At 47.0% G+C, this 14,567-nt stretch overlaps 1 protein-coding gene across 3 annotated transcripts; it reads left to right on the forward strand.

The window, feature by feature from the left end:
- The first annotated feature begins 6 nt into the window (after window positions 1-6).
- FOXRED2 (FAD dependent oxidoreductase domain containing 2) lies at window positions 7-11,403 on the forward strand. 3 transcript variants are annotated; one of them, XM_019515296.1, is made up of 9 exons: window positions 7-225; window positions 834-1,390; window positions 2,637-2,888; window positions 4,034-4,303; window positions 4,892-5,058; window positions 5,788-5,953; window positions 6,349-6,590; window positions 7,873-8,043; window positions 8,732-11,403. In XM_019515296.1, exons 2-9 carry the CDS (start codon window positions 855-857, stop codon window positions 8,992-8,994), a joined length of 2,067 nt encoding a protein of 688 aa, XP_019370841.1. In that variant the 5' UTR covers window positions 7-225; window positions 834-854; the 3' UTR covers window positions 8,995-11,403. The 3 variants fall into 3 exon arrangements, 2 of the variants coding, with proteins under 2 accessions (XP_019370841.1, XP_019370840.1); XR_002096882.1 differs by lacking the exon at window positions 7-225 and adding an exon at window positions 8,389-8,533 and having other exon boundaries at window positions 638-1,390; window positions 8,732-8,816; XM_019515295.1 differs by lacking the exon at window positions 7-225 and having other exon boundaries at window positions 645-1,390.
- Window positions 11,404-14,567: the final 3,164 nt, after the last annotated feature.

Genomic DNA, 14,567 nt, shown 5'->3' on the forward strand with positions numbered 1-14,567 from the left:
GGGGGGGGGGGCTCCGCACAGGCGCGCCCCGCTGATTCAACCGCTCTCCTCGCCAGGGCTCCCTCCGGAGGCGCTGGCTGCCTTGCCGCCCGTCTCGTTGGTAGTGTACAGTCTGTCAGGCGCGGGAGGACTGGAGCGAGTTGCGACTCTATGGGCCACGTTTGGTGTTTACTGGGCAGCCGGACGAGACCTGCCTGATTGATTCGCTGCGGCCCGACGTTTCAGGTGCGTCAGTACGTCACGTCGAACGCTGCCTCCGCCCTTTCTTCTATTGGGCGGGCGGTGGGGGAGGGGCCGGGGATCATGACCATTTCCCCAGTGGCCAGTGGGGAGGGGAGTGTTCAGTGACCCCCATGTTCCCCATTGGCCCGAGGGTTCACACTGCCTTTCCTCATTGGCTGGTGGGCAGTGGGGGGGGGAGGGTCTCACCCCATTGGCTGGAGGGTTCACATTGCCTTTCCCCATTGACTAGGTTGCAATAGGGTAATGGGGGACTCTCAACCCATTGGCTGGAAGGTTCACACTGCCTCTCCCCATTGATTCTGGGGCAGTGGTGGGGGGTAGTTGAGGATTGATGCCCCTTTCTGCCTGTGGGGGCAGGGGACTGCTCAGGGGTCTGCCATGTGTCCCTCCGAAGTGGGAGTTGGCCAGGTCCAAGGGAGGCTGCCCCAGCTGTGGGGCAAAGGGGGCCAGGCATGCCTACCACAGGATCTGCAGGGCTTGCTCCACGGAGCCCTGGCAAGGACTTGTACCCCTGCCGAGCTGCAGAGCTCCGAGGCAGCAGCTGCCCTAGGCCCCACGAGCACCTTGTGTCTGGGTTTTCTTTTGAACAGAGCTGGCCTCACTGCTCCACGATGGTTTTCCCTCTGGCCAGGGGCGCACGGGGTCTGCTCCTGACCTTTGCCTTGTGCATGAGCTTGGCCTGCACCAGCCGTGCCTCTGCCCTTGTGCATCATGACTACTGCATCATAGGAGCCGGCCCCTCAGGCTTGCAGATGGCCTATTTCCTCCAGCAAGCGAGCCGAAATTACGTGGTGTTCGAACGCAGCCACGCACCCGGCAGCTTCTTTGCCCTCTACCCCCGCCATCGCAAGCTCATCAGCATTAACAAGCGGTACACAGGCAAATCCAACAGTGAGTTCAACCTCCGCCATGACTGGAACTCGTTGCTCAGCCACGACAGCCGCCTGCTCTTCCGACACTATTCCCGTGACTTCTTCCCCCATGCCGATACAATGGTGCGTTACCTTGAAGACTTTGCTTCCAGGCTGGAGCTCCAAGTTCAGTACAACACTGCCATCACCCACGTGACGCTGGACAGGGATCAACAGGCATGGAACGGCCATTACTTCATCCTTACAGACCAGAACAGCCAGACCTATAGATGCAGGTAACCAGTGAAGTGGTGGTCAGCTACACCGCTTATACCTAGCACTCAGTTGGGTTGTGGGGTGAAATGTTAGCTCCTGAAAAACTGCCACTTTCCTTGCGGTACTCACAGAGGTGGACTCTGTTTGGGAACCCAGAACTGATGTAGTAGGTGGTATGTTATGTCTGATCAAGCCTCATTGACTTGCAGATGGGATGATGGCAGAACTGGAATAATGGGGTGCTAAAGGCAGGGCCATCCCGGGGGGGTGGGAATTGGGGCGATCGCCCTGGGCCCTGCGCTTTGGGGACCCCCTCAAACAGTGCCATACAGGCCCCACCACACCCACCATGTGCCACCACTGCTGAGCATTGCATCCAGGCACTGCTGGTTTCAGTCACTCGCTACACCCCCTTACCCCCAGGCCCTGCACCGGCTGATTTGCCCTGGTCCCTGCACACCCCTAGGGACAGCTCTGGCCAAGGTCAGGAACCTAAGACAAAGGGGCCTCCTGAGCCACTGACTCCAAATTCCTGCCTTCACAGCGATTCATTTACTCAAGGAACCCCCCCAAATCACCATTTCAGACCCTCACCCCAAAATAGTTACGAAGTGGTGCCATTAGCATGTTGCACCAAGAGCCCTGGAGAAAAACAGCAGGAAGTGCTACTAGCTGAGGTTACTTGATTTCCCTTTCCATCTCATAAATAGTTCCCTAAAATTAAATAATGTTTGGTCTCAGGAGGTCCAATCAGAAAAGTCAGCTTTATTGTAATGATCTAATAGTAATATTTTTATCAAATGAAATGTTTTCCTGAAAAAATTGAGGTCATTTTCTGTACTATTCCAGAAGGACATTAAAAGGCAATGCATTACAAATGCATAGAGGAAAATAATTTTTATTTGAACCTCACTGGCACTCTTATCTTTTTATACAAGAATCCAGAGACTTGGGAAAAGACTGGACACTTACATAGCATCTGCAGTGAGCCTTTGCTTAAATAAAATTATAAGTGCTATTTATCCTTAGACTATGGAGAATAAACAGCTCAGGAACTGGAGCTAGGAAGACATTTCTGCCCATTCCGTGTAGCACTGAACACCCATCTGCATTAAACAGCTGATTCAGTGGGATTGGATGCAGAAAGTTACCCTGCAGCGTATATCACATTCTGGAGGAGATGGGATGGCAAATGAGATGGCTGGTTTCATTTGGTGTGAGGATGCCAAGTGCTGACCATGGTTTTTCACCATATTGTGTTTACAGCCTATTGTTGGTAGCCACTGGAACATGGGTCCCCAATGTAGTGAGCTTCACTGGCTCAGAATACGTTGAGGGCTATGAGACTGTGTCCATCAACCCAGAGGATTTTGCTGGCCAGACAGTGTTGATCTTGGGCAGAGGGAACTCTGCCTTTGAGACTGCAGAGAACATTCTGGGCGTCACCAATTTCATACACATGGTGAGCCGCTCCCGTGTTCGCCTCTCTTGGGCCACCCACTACGTTGGAGATCTAAGGTATGAGGCTGTTCTCCTTTCTAGTTTTAATGGGAATATTTATGATGTGAAATTGCTGTGGGCTGATGAGACTGGTGGGATTGATGCTGAAGACTCTGTGGGTCAGGGGGATTGGGAACAGGATAGAAGGCCTCTCACCTTTAGGTCTTTAGTTTAAATCCAAAGCAGATTTGCAGTTACTGGAGGGCATCAGCACCTGAAGATTGGTCAGTGTTCTGTGTGAAGTGAGTTAATAAAGAGAAAGGAGGGCATTTAATGGTTCCTAATGAAAACTGCATCAGAAAAAACACCTTTTTCAGGCACTATTTAGCCTCTTGTCTGTAATATCAGGAGGCCTGCATGGACCATGGAAAGATAGTTCAATGATTAGGATGCAAGCCTGGGGCACCAGAGCCCCAGACCCAGTTCCTCACAGTGACTCATACTTCTTAAGTGACTTGGGGCCTCGCTTTCCCATCTGTAACAAGGTGATAATAGCGCTGTTCTAACACACATGAGTTTCATGAACATAAAAACATTAATAACTGTGAGGCACTCAGATACTCCGAGAAGAGGGACTGTAAGATAGAATGGAAACTATGCTCCCCTTTTACCTCTATGAAGCATATGGTGAAGCAGTACAGAGAATGGAACATGTGCCTTTTTGGGTGATACGATGCCTGTCTCCTGCACTGTTAGTCTGGAGATCATCAGCCCTAAGCTCCCACAGGCACAAAAGGCATTAGCTGGATAACTGTAGTGTACTTTGGGACAAGAATTGTGGGAGGCATGGTACATTTTTCATAGTTTCAAGAAGAGGGTTTGAATCCCATGCACCTCTCTTTCATTAAAGTTAAAATGATACCCAGGGAAGTTGTAGAATATCCTTCACTGAAGATTTTCAAGGGGTTAGATAATCAATGGTCAGGGATGGTATATGAGTAGCATTCCTGCACTCAAGCCTGGGTTTGGACTGGATGACTCTTCCAGCCCTGTGATTCTATGAAACCTCCAGCAGTTTTGCTCATTTACATTGCTCTAAGAGCATGCAAGTGTGACAGTTAAACCAAAATAAATAGCCACTCCACCCCCCTTTTTAATGCAGTTGAAAGCTGCGTCTGTCCACAGCCTTCCAATCTCTTTATACTAATATTCTTGTTCCTTAGAGCAATTAACAATGGCCTTCTGGATACATATCAGCTGAAGTCGTTGGATGGACTATTGGAGGGTGACTTGGAAGATCTGGCTATTGTCAAGGACAAGAAAGGGAAGTTGCACATCACTCTTAGATTTTACCTGGAGAACAGCAATAGCAGTGCAGGTGCAGAGACTGTTACCCTCCCACAGGATGAACTGGACAATTTTGCCACCCGGGCACCCTACGACCGTGTTATCCGCTGTCTTGGCTGGAAATTTGACTTTTCTATATACAACCGGTGAGAAGGAACAAGGGCCTTGATGGAGGGAAGTATAGGGAGTGAGTGTGTGAGAGCCTATATACTACCAGCTTTGGACAGACATGTTGTCAGGGCTGAGGGTGTGGGGTTGTCACAATTTAGCTTCCTGGGGACAGGCCTGCATTTCTGTAGCTGTAGATCCTGAACCACTCATACCATATAAGTAGTCAGCTGGTGACTGCATTGGTGGTGTAAAGATGCAGAGCAGCACAGCAAAGCTTTTCCTCACCCTTCAGTACATTTTCTTGTTACTCTGTGCCTCATTTAATCTCCTAATACAGACTGTAGATGGAAATTATATCAATAGCAGCTGGCCTCAGAAACTTGTTCTCAGTGCCAAGTGGCTTAAGCTCAGATATGACCCCTCCCAAAACTGCCGTAAAACTGGCACCCTGAATTTTTAATAAAACTCTCTCAATGTGCTCCTGGCAAGAGAAAGGAATGAATCCTGCTGTAGTCAGTAACTTTCAGAGTGGCCACAGCTTAACATTTATCCCCTTTCAAAAATTTGCAGTCACCCAGCCCCTCCACCTCCCGACTGGCTTAAACTGGTCTTTTGTATTCCAGATCTCTTCGATTGATGCCAGGGAGAGGGAATAAGAGGAAATATCCTCAGATTAAGCCCAGTTATGAATCCCGAGGCACACGAGGGCTCTTTGTCCTGGGCACTGCCAGCCACTCCAACGACTTCAGGAAATCTGCTGGGGGCTTCATCCATGGATTCCGATACACAAGTGAGTGCTGGGATCTATGCCATAAACAATGTTTGGAAAGGGACAATTCAGAGCCTAGAAGTAGACTGGCAAAAGGCAAACATTACTGTATCACCTTTAATCTAGCTATTATTACAAGAAGAACATGTTATGTCCAGCTTGTGGTTGCACAGCAAGGTCTGAGCTGGAGGAGAGGTTGTAGTATATATCGCTTGTCCTTAATTTGTCTCTATTTTGTCTATTTGTATGTGTGGTCTTCTCTATCTAGCTATTTATCTCTTACTTATATACTGGATTCCAAGTTCTGCCACCAGGTATGCTGCCTTGAGTGGATTTGGGTGCGGTCTCTGCTGATGAGCAAAAAGTTTGGCAAGTTTGGGGCAGGAGAGTTATGTTTTTTTCATTGTCATATAATTGACAGACCCCCCTCCTTGCCACCCCATGGAATGATCCACTAACATCTCACTTCTCTTGTGCAATGATCCACTAAGGGAAAATATTTGCCTTACCTGCCTGTAAAGATCACCTTTACCCAGTAAGGTTGATCATTACAACTGTGAGCAACCCTGGAGAGAGGTGCTGATTGGCCAAGATGACAGTTGCATGACTTGGTCTAGACCACAGTCTGTCTTTTGTCTCTCCTTATGCTGCGTGCATGTGTCTTTGTTGTGCAACTGAAGATCATAAAGGCGGAAGCTGTACTTCCAAGCAACTTTTTTTGACCTTCTCTTTCTTCACTCACTATTGTAGCTCGTGCTGTCCATCGCTTGTTGGAAAATCGTCACCATGGGGTCCCCTGGCCATCGCCAACCTACCCTATTACACAGCTGACAAATTCCATCATCAAGCGGGTGAATGAGGCCTCTGGGCTCTACCAAATGTTCAGTGTTCTGGCTGACATCGTTCTGCTAAAAGAGTGAGTAATTATTTCAAGCTCTCTGATCTGTCAATTAGTCCCTTTTCTTAAGAGGCCAAAACAGCCCAGAATGTCCTGTTAGTCAAAAATCTATTCCAGAATTCACCTTTGACTGTTTCCAGAAAAAAACAGTGCAATGAGCTAGGCTGCATTAGCTGAAAGTAGGGAGAGGGCTGCCTTAAGTCTCCGTCAGTGGTAACAGGAGATGCTGCTTTTTCTCTGCATTGCCAAATCCAATCCAGTGCAGATCAATACTGACTAAAACTCATGGCCCTATACTAGCTATTTAGTGGCCTCTGTGGATTGCTGGGTTTTGTGTATGTGGCTGGATCCCTCTTGGGCCAGTTGGATAGTTCTTGGTCCTAAGGGCTCACAGATGTGTTTGTCGCTCTTAGGAATGCCACAGCATTTGAGTACCTGGAGGAATATCCCGTGGGGATCCTGGCACAGCTGGAATTGCACACGGGGAGAAAGGCCCCCAGTGGGCTCTTCGCTGTCATAATGGAGTACGGAAGGAACTTCTCCGGAGCTGACAAGGATGTTTTCTACTACAATCGAGCAGTGGGGGAGGCACAGCATGCCTGGCAGTCCAACTTCTTGCACCCTGTTATTTATTACTACAAACGCCTCCCTACAGGTAAGTTGAGCAGCCTCCTTGTTCACCTTCCTACCCTTACTTATCAAGCATAAGAGGAGTACTTCAGGAGAAGGGGGGAAAACCAGAGCCCATTGCAGAACCAGACCAGAGCTCCTTCCTTGATGCCTTGAAGCCCTTCTCCTGTGGCTTTATAAGCTGGAGAAAGAACAGGAATCTGGGACTTGTCACTACTAATCTTCATTCATCCAGAAACAACGGCTGAATGAGTGGCCAGGTGGAGATGTTTGAGACCTCAAATGTAGGGGTGCAAAAGAAGAATCCAGAATCCCCTGGAAGTGATGGCAAGGGTGTTACTTGCCTGGTATCACATGATGTGGAAGTACCAAACAAAGATGAAGTGGTAAGCATCACCATGAAAGGGAAACTGCTGATCTGTGGTGCACCAATCTCTGAGGGGTCAGGTACAGAGAGAAAACACCTTGGCTCTGATGCATATAGCCAAATGCAAGAGTTTGAAGATGAGCGTAAAACCAAGACATAAATCCACACACAGCAAGTTTCCTTAGGAGAGTAGGGGCAGATCTACTCCAGTTTTAGGTGTCCAAGTGGCACTTAGTCTTTTAAATTCTATCTTATTCCATGCTGATTAGGTCTCTAAAAGCCATTAATATGCTTACTTTTATAACACACTCCCATTTTCACTTTATGTTGCAAAAAGTGGGGAGGAGGAGAATCCACTCATCTATTGCCTGAATGCTTTTTCAGAGACTCAAGCAGGGTGATGATATAGGATCATATTTACCTGCCTAAGTACCACTTAAATGCCTAATAGGTAGAACAGGATCTGGCCCTTAAAATGCTAACCTCCAGAGACCTACCTACGGGTCACAAGGGGGAGAGGTTTCATTTATAACAACTTAAAGCCTGGGTGCAATCTGATATAACTGGCTGTCCCTGTTCAGAGGGACCTGGAACAGAGTCATAGTGGGGATTGCTTGGGTCAGGCAGTGCTGAAGATCAGGAGTGTGGGGCTTTCTGGAGGACTATGCTGTTATAGACTCTCCAAATTAACTACTTGATGGCCAGAAGGAGTTGCGAGTGGGCTCAGAACTAGGATAGTAGGTGATACAAACTATAGAGCAGAGCAAGGTGCAGCAGCAACACTGTTGAAAGTGAGAGGTAGTAGGATGAGAAAATAAACCAGCTATTGCTGCATTTACTTCCTGTCTCCGAAGCCCTTCACAATACCATGTTGATCCTGGAAGAGGATGGTGAAAGCTCCTTTTCTGCTATCTTAATATGATCTGTCATCTCTTAACAGAGCGTAAGATGAGGCTTCGTCCTCCAGACTGGCCTCTTCCCCGCCCAGATGCCATCCATCATATTGTTGAGGATTTTCTGACAGACTGGACAGCTCCAAATGCTCATATCCTCCCTCTGAGACGTTTCCTGGAGAATTGCCTGGGCACTGACCTGCGCAATTTTTTTGCAGGTAATCTGGGCACTGGGAGGGCATGGGGGAGGGAGACACCCGAGAGAGATGTCAAAAAGCAGGTAGAGTCCAGTTTATGTGATAGATCCTTCTAGTTCCAAGGCAGGTGGGAAATATCTCCCTACCAGTCCCTATCTGTTTTGGGTTTTTTTAATATGCTGCAGGTAACAGAAGGAAGTGCTGGGGCCATATTAGGCTCTCACGCATTCCTAAACAGCCAGTGTTCTCAGTCATGACAGGAGGGAAGAGTTGTCTGCCCTCTGCCCCCTTAAACTGTAAGTTGGGTCTTGATTGAATATCACATGAGGCTGCAGCCTCCACCACCTCAAATGTGAATGCTGCTAGATCCACCACTGCTTTTGGTTGGAGGTGATCCCATTATAGGCTTGCTGAAGGAGAGAGGAGAATGATGCAATACTGGACTGGAGAACGTATGTGAATGTCAGTGGGGCACTTCTGTCACCTCTGAGCTAGCAAGTAGAAGAAATGGGTATGCCATTCCTCCCTCTCTGAGGTATACAGGTGTCCATCCCAGCTAATTTAGATTAATAAAACCATGGTGCTATCTGGGAAGATGCTCTCCTTTAGATTCTGAATGATACACTGGGAAGGTGTGATTTATGGAGCATCTACAGGGATTATTTTTTATACAAAATCTCTACTGATTTTTCTTTGTCCTTTGTTATAGAGTCCTGTTTCCTGTTTGCCTTGACCCGCCAGAAACTGCCTCCTTCCTGTCAGCAGGGATACCTGAGAATGCAAGGGCTTGTGGGTAGTGAAGGACTCAGGCGCCATGCAGTAGAAGCTAGCTTGATGGAGAATTACACTGTTGTGGACTCTCCAAATAAGCTACTTGGTGGCCAAAAGGAGCTACATGACCAGCTGCTGAAGGATCACGTGATACCAGGTCGCCCACTGCAGCATCTCATAAACACCAAGGATGAACTTTAACTTTTCACTGTTTATATCGAAATGTATGAGGACCATTGTGGTGATTGCATAATGTTGACCTACAGCAGGGTGCCAACCTTTGCCATGTGCCACTTGGTCCCTGCCCAACCCTTTGCCTAACCATGAATTGCCAAAGACCTGCTCAGATCTGTTCTTACTGAGAAGACCAATGTGCTTTGAAGGGGAAATAAGGAGCTGAGATCCAGCAGTGTTCAGGTTTCTCCTTTGTCCCTGCAGAGCCCACAGTTGCCTGATGACAGTGTTGTATTCATCTTGTAGACCAATGCCTGGAGCAGCATCCAGAGGTCAAGGGGGATACACAGATTGTGAAACATCACATCCTGTGGTGGTCCACTGACGACTACCTGGCTACTGGATGCTGCATCCAGCCCAGTCTCATGTGTACTTGAAGAACTGTATATTTGCCAGACGTATCAGTGGTACTATAGGGCAGCCTTCAGAAATTAGACATTTCCTGCACTTGTTGGGGGGACAGAAGGAACAATATTTCTAGTTTTAATGGGGAGGGGGGCATCACAGTCTGTTACATTCGGGATGGTGGGGGAGGGGTGCGGGAGAAGAGGCACAAGGTCCATCCTACTCCTCCAAGGGTGAACAGCTTAGCAAGCTTAGATCCCAGTGAGAGTTGTCGTTAGAGTGGCCCACCTATCTTTCCTTTCCCTCCCATGCCAAATAGCCCTGGTGTGGAAGGAGAGTCCCTGTATTTGTTTAGTAGAATATCTGTCCCGTTTGCACTGTCACTCCCAAAGGTTTCCAGTGCATTTCAGTCAAGTTAAAAGGCTTACCCTACATTTCTTTCCCAAGTATTCCTATTTATATCTTTCACACATTGGTCAGTAAGCTGTTTGCACTTTATTGCTGCCCCCACATCTGTCACTACTGAAAACTGATGATTGGAGCCCTGGATTTGGAATGTGAGAGGAGCCTTCCTAACGTACCTCCGATTTCTAGGAGATGGAGAAGGGAATACGCTTTCTCTGGTGTTTATATCCATGGGAATGATTCTGAAGTTGGGTTGGGATGGTTTTATCTGGATAATTTTTCCTCAACAGCTGAGCCCTAAATGACATCTCACACGACCCCTTTAAGCTTTCTGGCTCTTCCTATAAGATATTAGCTCTTGTAGCTACTCTTTTTTCTTTTTTTCAAAAAAGTCAGGTGGTAGTTGAGGTGGGTGAATGGTTGAAAGGGATTTAATTCCTAACTGGGAAGCTGGGCTTACCCTGATGACAATACTGCTGACGCAGCTGTCAGAGGAGCCCCTGGACAAACTGCTGTAGGGTTGATAATGTGAAACAGAGAGTCAGATTCTTAGCTGCTGTCAATGGAGTAATGTCTTTGTATTTTAAGAAGACTATAGCCACGAATACATCTTCAGAATCCAACCCTTAAATTTGCCAAGCAGCAACAGTACTCACCAATCCTGGACCTGTTTGCAGCATAATGGGCTGCCCACTTGTGGACTGCCAGGGGAGGGACTGAAAGACAAGAAAGTGACAACAGGTCCATCAGACCTAAAGGATCAAATCTGTTATTTAAGGAATGCTGAAGCCAAGAGCAGGGCCACTGTATATACACACTTGAAGACAAGCACCCTTTCTCACTTTCCTTTCACTTGTTGCCACAGAAGACTGTAAAGTCACAGTGTATGTGTTGCCTTAAGTTGTGATTTTACTTTGAAAAGGAATTATGTAAAAATGGCACCTTACTGGAGCCACCAACTCCCTGCGTCTGGCAGGGTTAAGGCTGTCAAGGTGAAAGTCAAAAGTTTTTGCTATTTGCTCTTTCTGCTACCCTCTGCAGAGTCGATACTACTTAGAGAGTAAACTTGGTTAACTAGAAATTATCAAAAATTCACAGAACTGCTAGCTGAGTTCCAACATCATTTTTGGAGATCTAGAAATATGGCATGCCTGTGGGGTCCCAGGTGGGGATGGGCAATAGAAGGGTAGCTTTCTTTTTTAAAAGGGCAGTTCACACATGGAAGTCACAAAGGAGCAATAAACTCAGCCCCAGTGATACCATTTTTATAGCTTCTTTTCATCAAAGAATTGCACTTTAAGAACTGGTGCCCAGTTACATTATTTTAACAGTGTTTCCCAACCAATGTGCCTTGGCACAAAAGTATGCCGTCAGAAGTGAACTGTGCCACAGAGTTTTTCCTTGGCAATCAGCTACAATAGGTGTGAGGATGGGGAATGCCTTAACTGGTGTGCTGTGGAAAAAAATTAAAGTAAGTGTGCCTTGGGCTGGAAAAGGTTGGGAAACACTGTTTTGTCTGTCCTGTTGAAGTGAATTAATGCCCATAGTAATTTTGTTGTATTGCAGACATGTTTTGTATGGTTCTATTCTTCCAATGAAGTTTAAAAAAAATACTTAAAAAGCCAACAGCAGGAGTGGTTTGACTCTTTGTTCAGATGGGACAAGTACAAGGCCTGTTCCAAAACCCATGGAAGTCAATAGGAGTTTTTTCTCTAGACAGCACAAAGGACTGCATCATTGGATCCAGTCCTTGGAAAGAAAGGAAGCAATTCAGAGTACACAGACCAGGTCTTCCCTGTAATTCAGAGTATATCCCCCATCAACTCGTCCCTGTTTGTGAGCAGTAGGTCAAAAAGAACACAACCCTAAGTTTGCCTCTCTAACACTTGCAGCAAGGAACTTGTCTCCAGCACTCTCCAAAAACTTCCTGGATTGCCAGTGTGCTGCTGTGTTGCCCTCCCAGCAGATGTCAGGGTGATTGAAGTCCCCCATTAGAACCAGTGCCTGTGATCTGGAAACTTCTACTAGTTGTCTGAAGAAAGCCTCCCCTATCTCATCCTCCTGGTCTGGTGGTCTATAGCACACACCCACCACACCATCACCCTTGTTGCTCTCCCCTCTAACCTTAACCCAGAAACTTTCAACAGGCCTGTCTCCATTTTCATACTGGAGGTCTGAGCCACTTTTACAAAGGCACAACTCCTCTCCTCCCCTGCCTGTCCTCCCTAAACAGTTTGTACCCATCCATGACAGTGCTTCAGTCATGTGAGCTATCCCACCAAGTCTCTGTTATTCCAATCACATCATTATTCTTCAACTGTGCAAGGACTTACAGTTCTTCCTGCCGGTTTCCCAGACTCCGTGCATTTGTGTACAGACAGCTGAGGCGACTAGCCAATTGCCCTGATTTCTCAGGAAGAATGGTTTCTTCATCCTTAACGAATGGCCATACTTGGTATAACTAGCAAATATTTTGATCCTTTTGCTCACCCCCATCTCTTAAAAAACTTTAATATCTGTATCAAATTCCACTTTGGGATTTGTTCTCTGATCTACCCTCTCACCTTTCGAATCAGTCAAGGCTATCACATGCCTCCCTGCAAATCCACCCTTATGAAGGCCAGCACAAAGATCAAATATAAACATTTTCTTTCAGATTCAAGTGTTGTTTGGGTCTTCCTGAATTGCTGGGCATTTTGACTTCTTATCTATCTGGCAGGCATCACACAAAGATAATTCTGCTGTTCAAGTATCATAATCCTATATCCAGCAACACTGACTTCAGCCTTCAATTCTGTTGATCTACACTTTTCACCCAAACAAAGTGTTTTTCTCAAGCTGCTCCATCATCCTTTGAAAGGTGCCCACCTCCTCCTTGTCTCTTGACTCTTTTAAAAAGTGTTCTAGTTTAATAGATAGCAGATTAGTTAACTGGTATTTCTAGGGCAGCCACATGTTCTTATTTTGCAACCATCAGGGGGTGGTTACTGATGGGATCTGAACTAGCTGCACCAGACAAAAAATTGCTTTCGTCAGTACCACATTTTCTGTCACCTGTAATGCATGTGGTTTGGAAACAAGAATTAGTCTTTCCAGTATCCCCACTTTCACTCAAGATTAAATACCAGCAGGCATAAAGAGAAAACTGCCTAGAAGCCCTACGAAGGGATATTTTTATGTCAGGTAAAAATAACAGAGCCAGAATGAAGATATCACAACTAGCTAGGTTGCCTGCTTGCTTTCAGCTTGCAAAATATGGTCTGTTTGCATCTGGGAGCAAAAATATCTATAGGAGGCAATGTCAGTCTCCTGGTAGTCTTCAAACTTGGTGCATCAGTCTGTTGGCATGAAGAGCGTTGTTGATGATGAATTAATGATTACCTTCACATTTATACTGATGTATGTAGTATCCTCAATTGCTTTATAATCCACACGGGTGTTGTTCCATCTGCTGTGATGAGAAAGCACCCTCTGGACATGGAACAGCAGCCATCCTGCACCAGAGCACTGCACAGCCCTGGGATAAATCAGTATTGGCTCATAAAAAAGCCAGCCAGCTACTGGATCACCTGCATTACCTGGTGTGGAACCGCAGGTTCCTTAGAAGTGACAGTTTCCATCTTAAAGCCTGAGCAGCTGAATCAAGAGACAACATAAGAGTCTCAGCATCTTACGACTGAGGGCCCTGCTACACATTCAAATGAAAACTGGCTAGAAACCAGCTACAGAGCTGTTATACCTTCTCAAGCAGTAACTTTGCAGTGGGCTGACTTTTTTGATAGCTACATAGTCATTTTTATGGTGGGAGAATTGCTTTGCGTGTGCAGCTAGTCTACATGTATTGCAAGATTCACCAGTGAACACCGTGAGAAGTACTTTGCACATGCCGCTGGTCTACATTTTAATGTTTTGGAAACTTTTTCATGCTCCAGGCCAAATTATCCAGATCAGTTCCCAACCCTTTGGTTCAAAAAAAACAAAAAAAAACAAAAAAAAACCACCACGTGGCGCTGCAACCAGCAAGCATCTTCCACCCCAGACTTGTCAGCCCAGGGCTTCAGATACAGGCACCCCTCACTTAACTTTGTCCTGGTTAGTATTGTTCTGTTATTACGTGGCTGCTGTATTAGAGAACATACTCATTTAAAATCACGCAACATTTGGTTATAAGGTGGTTTGCTAGTAGGCAACTACTCTGATGTAATTAGATTTGCTTAACATCGTTTCGCTGCAAGTCACCTTTTCCAAGAACGTAACTGTGATGTTAAGTAGTAGCTGTGCTTCCAAATCCCTTGGCAAGCATCCCACATGCAGGCCCAAGCCCAGAGGCTTGGGGTTCAGATGCCCTCGGGGTTTCACCTGCCCCCCCAGCAGCAAGCTAGGAGTCCCCCGTTTCCATAAAGTCAATACATTTATGGGGCGATTCAGCCGTGGTTTGCACCATGTCTGTAAGGTGTATCAGAGGCTGGGAACTCCAAGCCGTGAGGCAAAGACTGAAGGTGCACCTCCAGACCCACAAACCGGCGACCAGGAAAGCACCGGACAGACGGGCTGGTTGCTGCCTGCCCCTCGGTTTGTTGGACACCACTGGCCCAGCAGGCAGCCCCAAACCGGCTCCCCCGTCTAGCCCACGCTGCAGGGGCTCGGCCTGTTTCCCCCGCACAGAAAGACTCACCTTCCCCAACAGCCAACCAGCGCCGAAAACCCCACCCCACACACACAGAAGGGAGCCAAACAGCGTCCAGATGTAGCCCACCAAAGGTCCTCGCCAGCCAATCAGCGCTCGGGAG

This window comes from Gavialis gangeticus, unplaced genomic scaffold (genome assembly GCF_001723915.1).
Source record: "Gavialis gangeticus isolate Ggan-Ray unplaced genomic scaffold, GavGan_comp1, whole genome shotgun sequence".
In the NCBI taxonomy this organism is placed as follows: domain Eukaryota; kingdom Metazoa; phylum Chordata; order Crocodylia; family Gavialidae; genus Gavialis; species Gavialis gangeticus.

What these genes read in the sequence shown, in the direction of transcription:
- FOXRED2 (XM_019515295.1), top strand. Translation starts at nt 696, where the DNA reads ATGCCTACCACAGGATCTGCAGGGCTTGCTCCACGGAGCCCTGGCAAG. An exon ending in CACTACGTTGGAGATCTAAG is followed by an intron (nt 2,889 to 4,033) that starts GTATGAGGCTGT and finishes CTTGTTCCTTAG; the next exon opens with AGCAATTAACAATGGCCTTC. An exon ending in CCATGGATTCCGATACACAA is followed by an intron (nt 5,059 to 5,787) that starts GTGAGTGCTGGG and finishes TCACTATTGTAG; the next exon opens with CTCGTGCTGTCCATCGCTTG.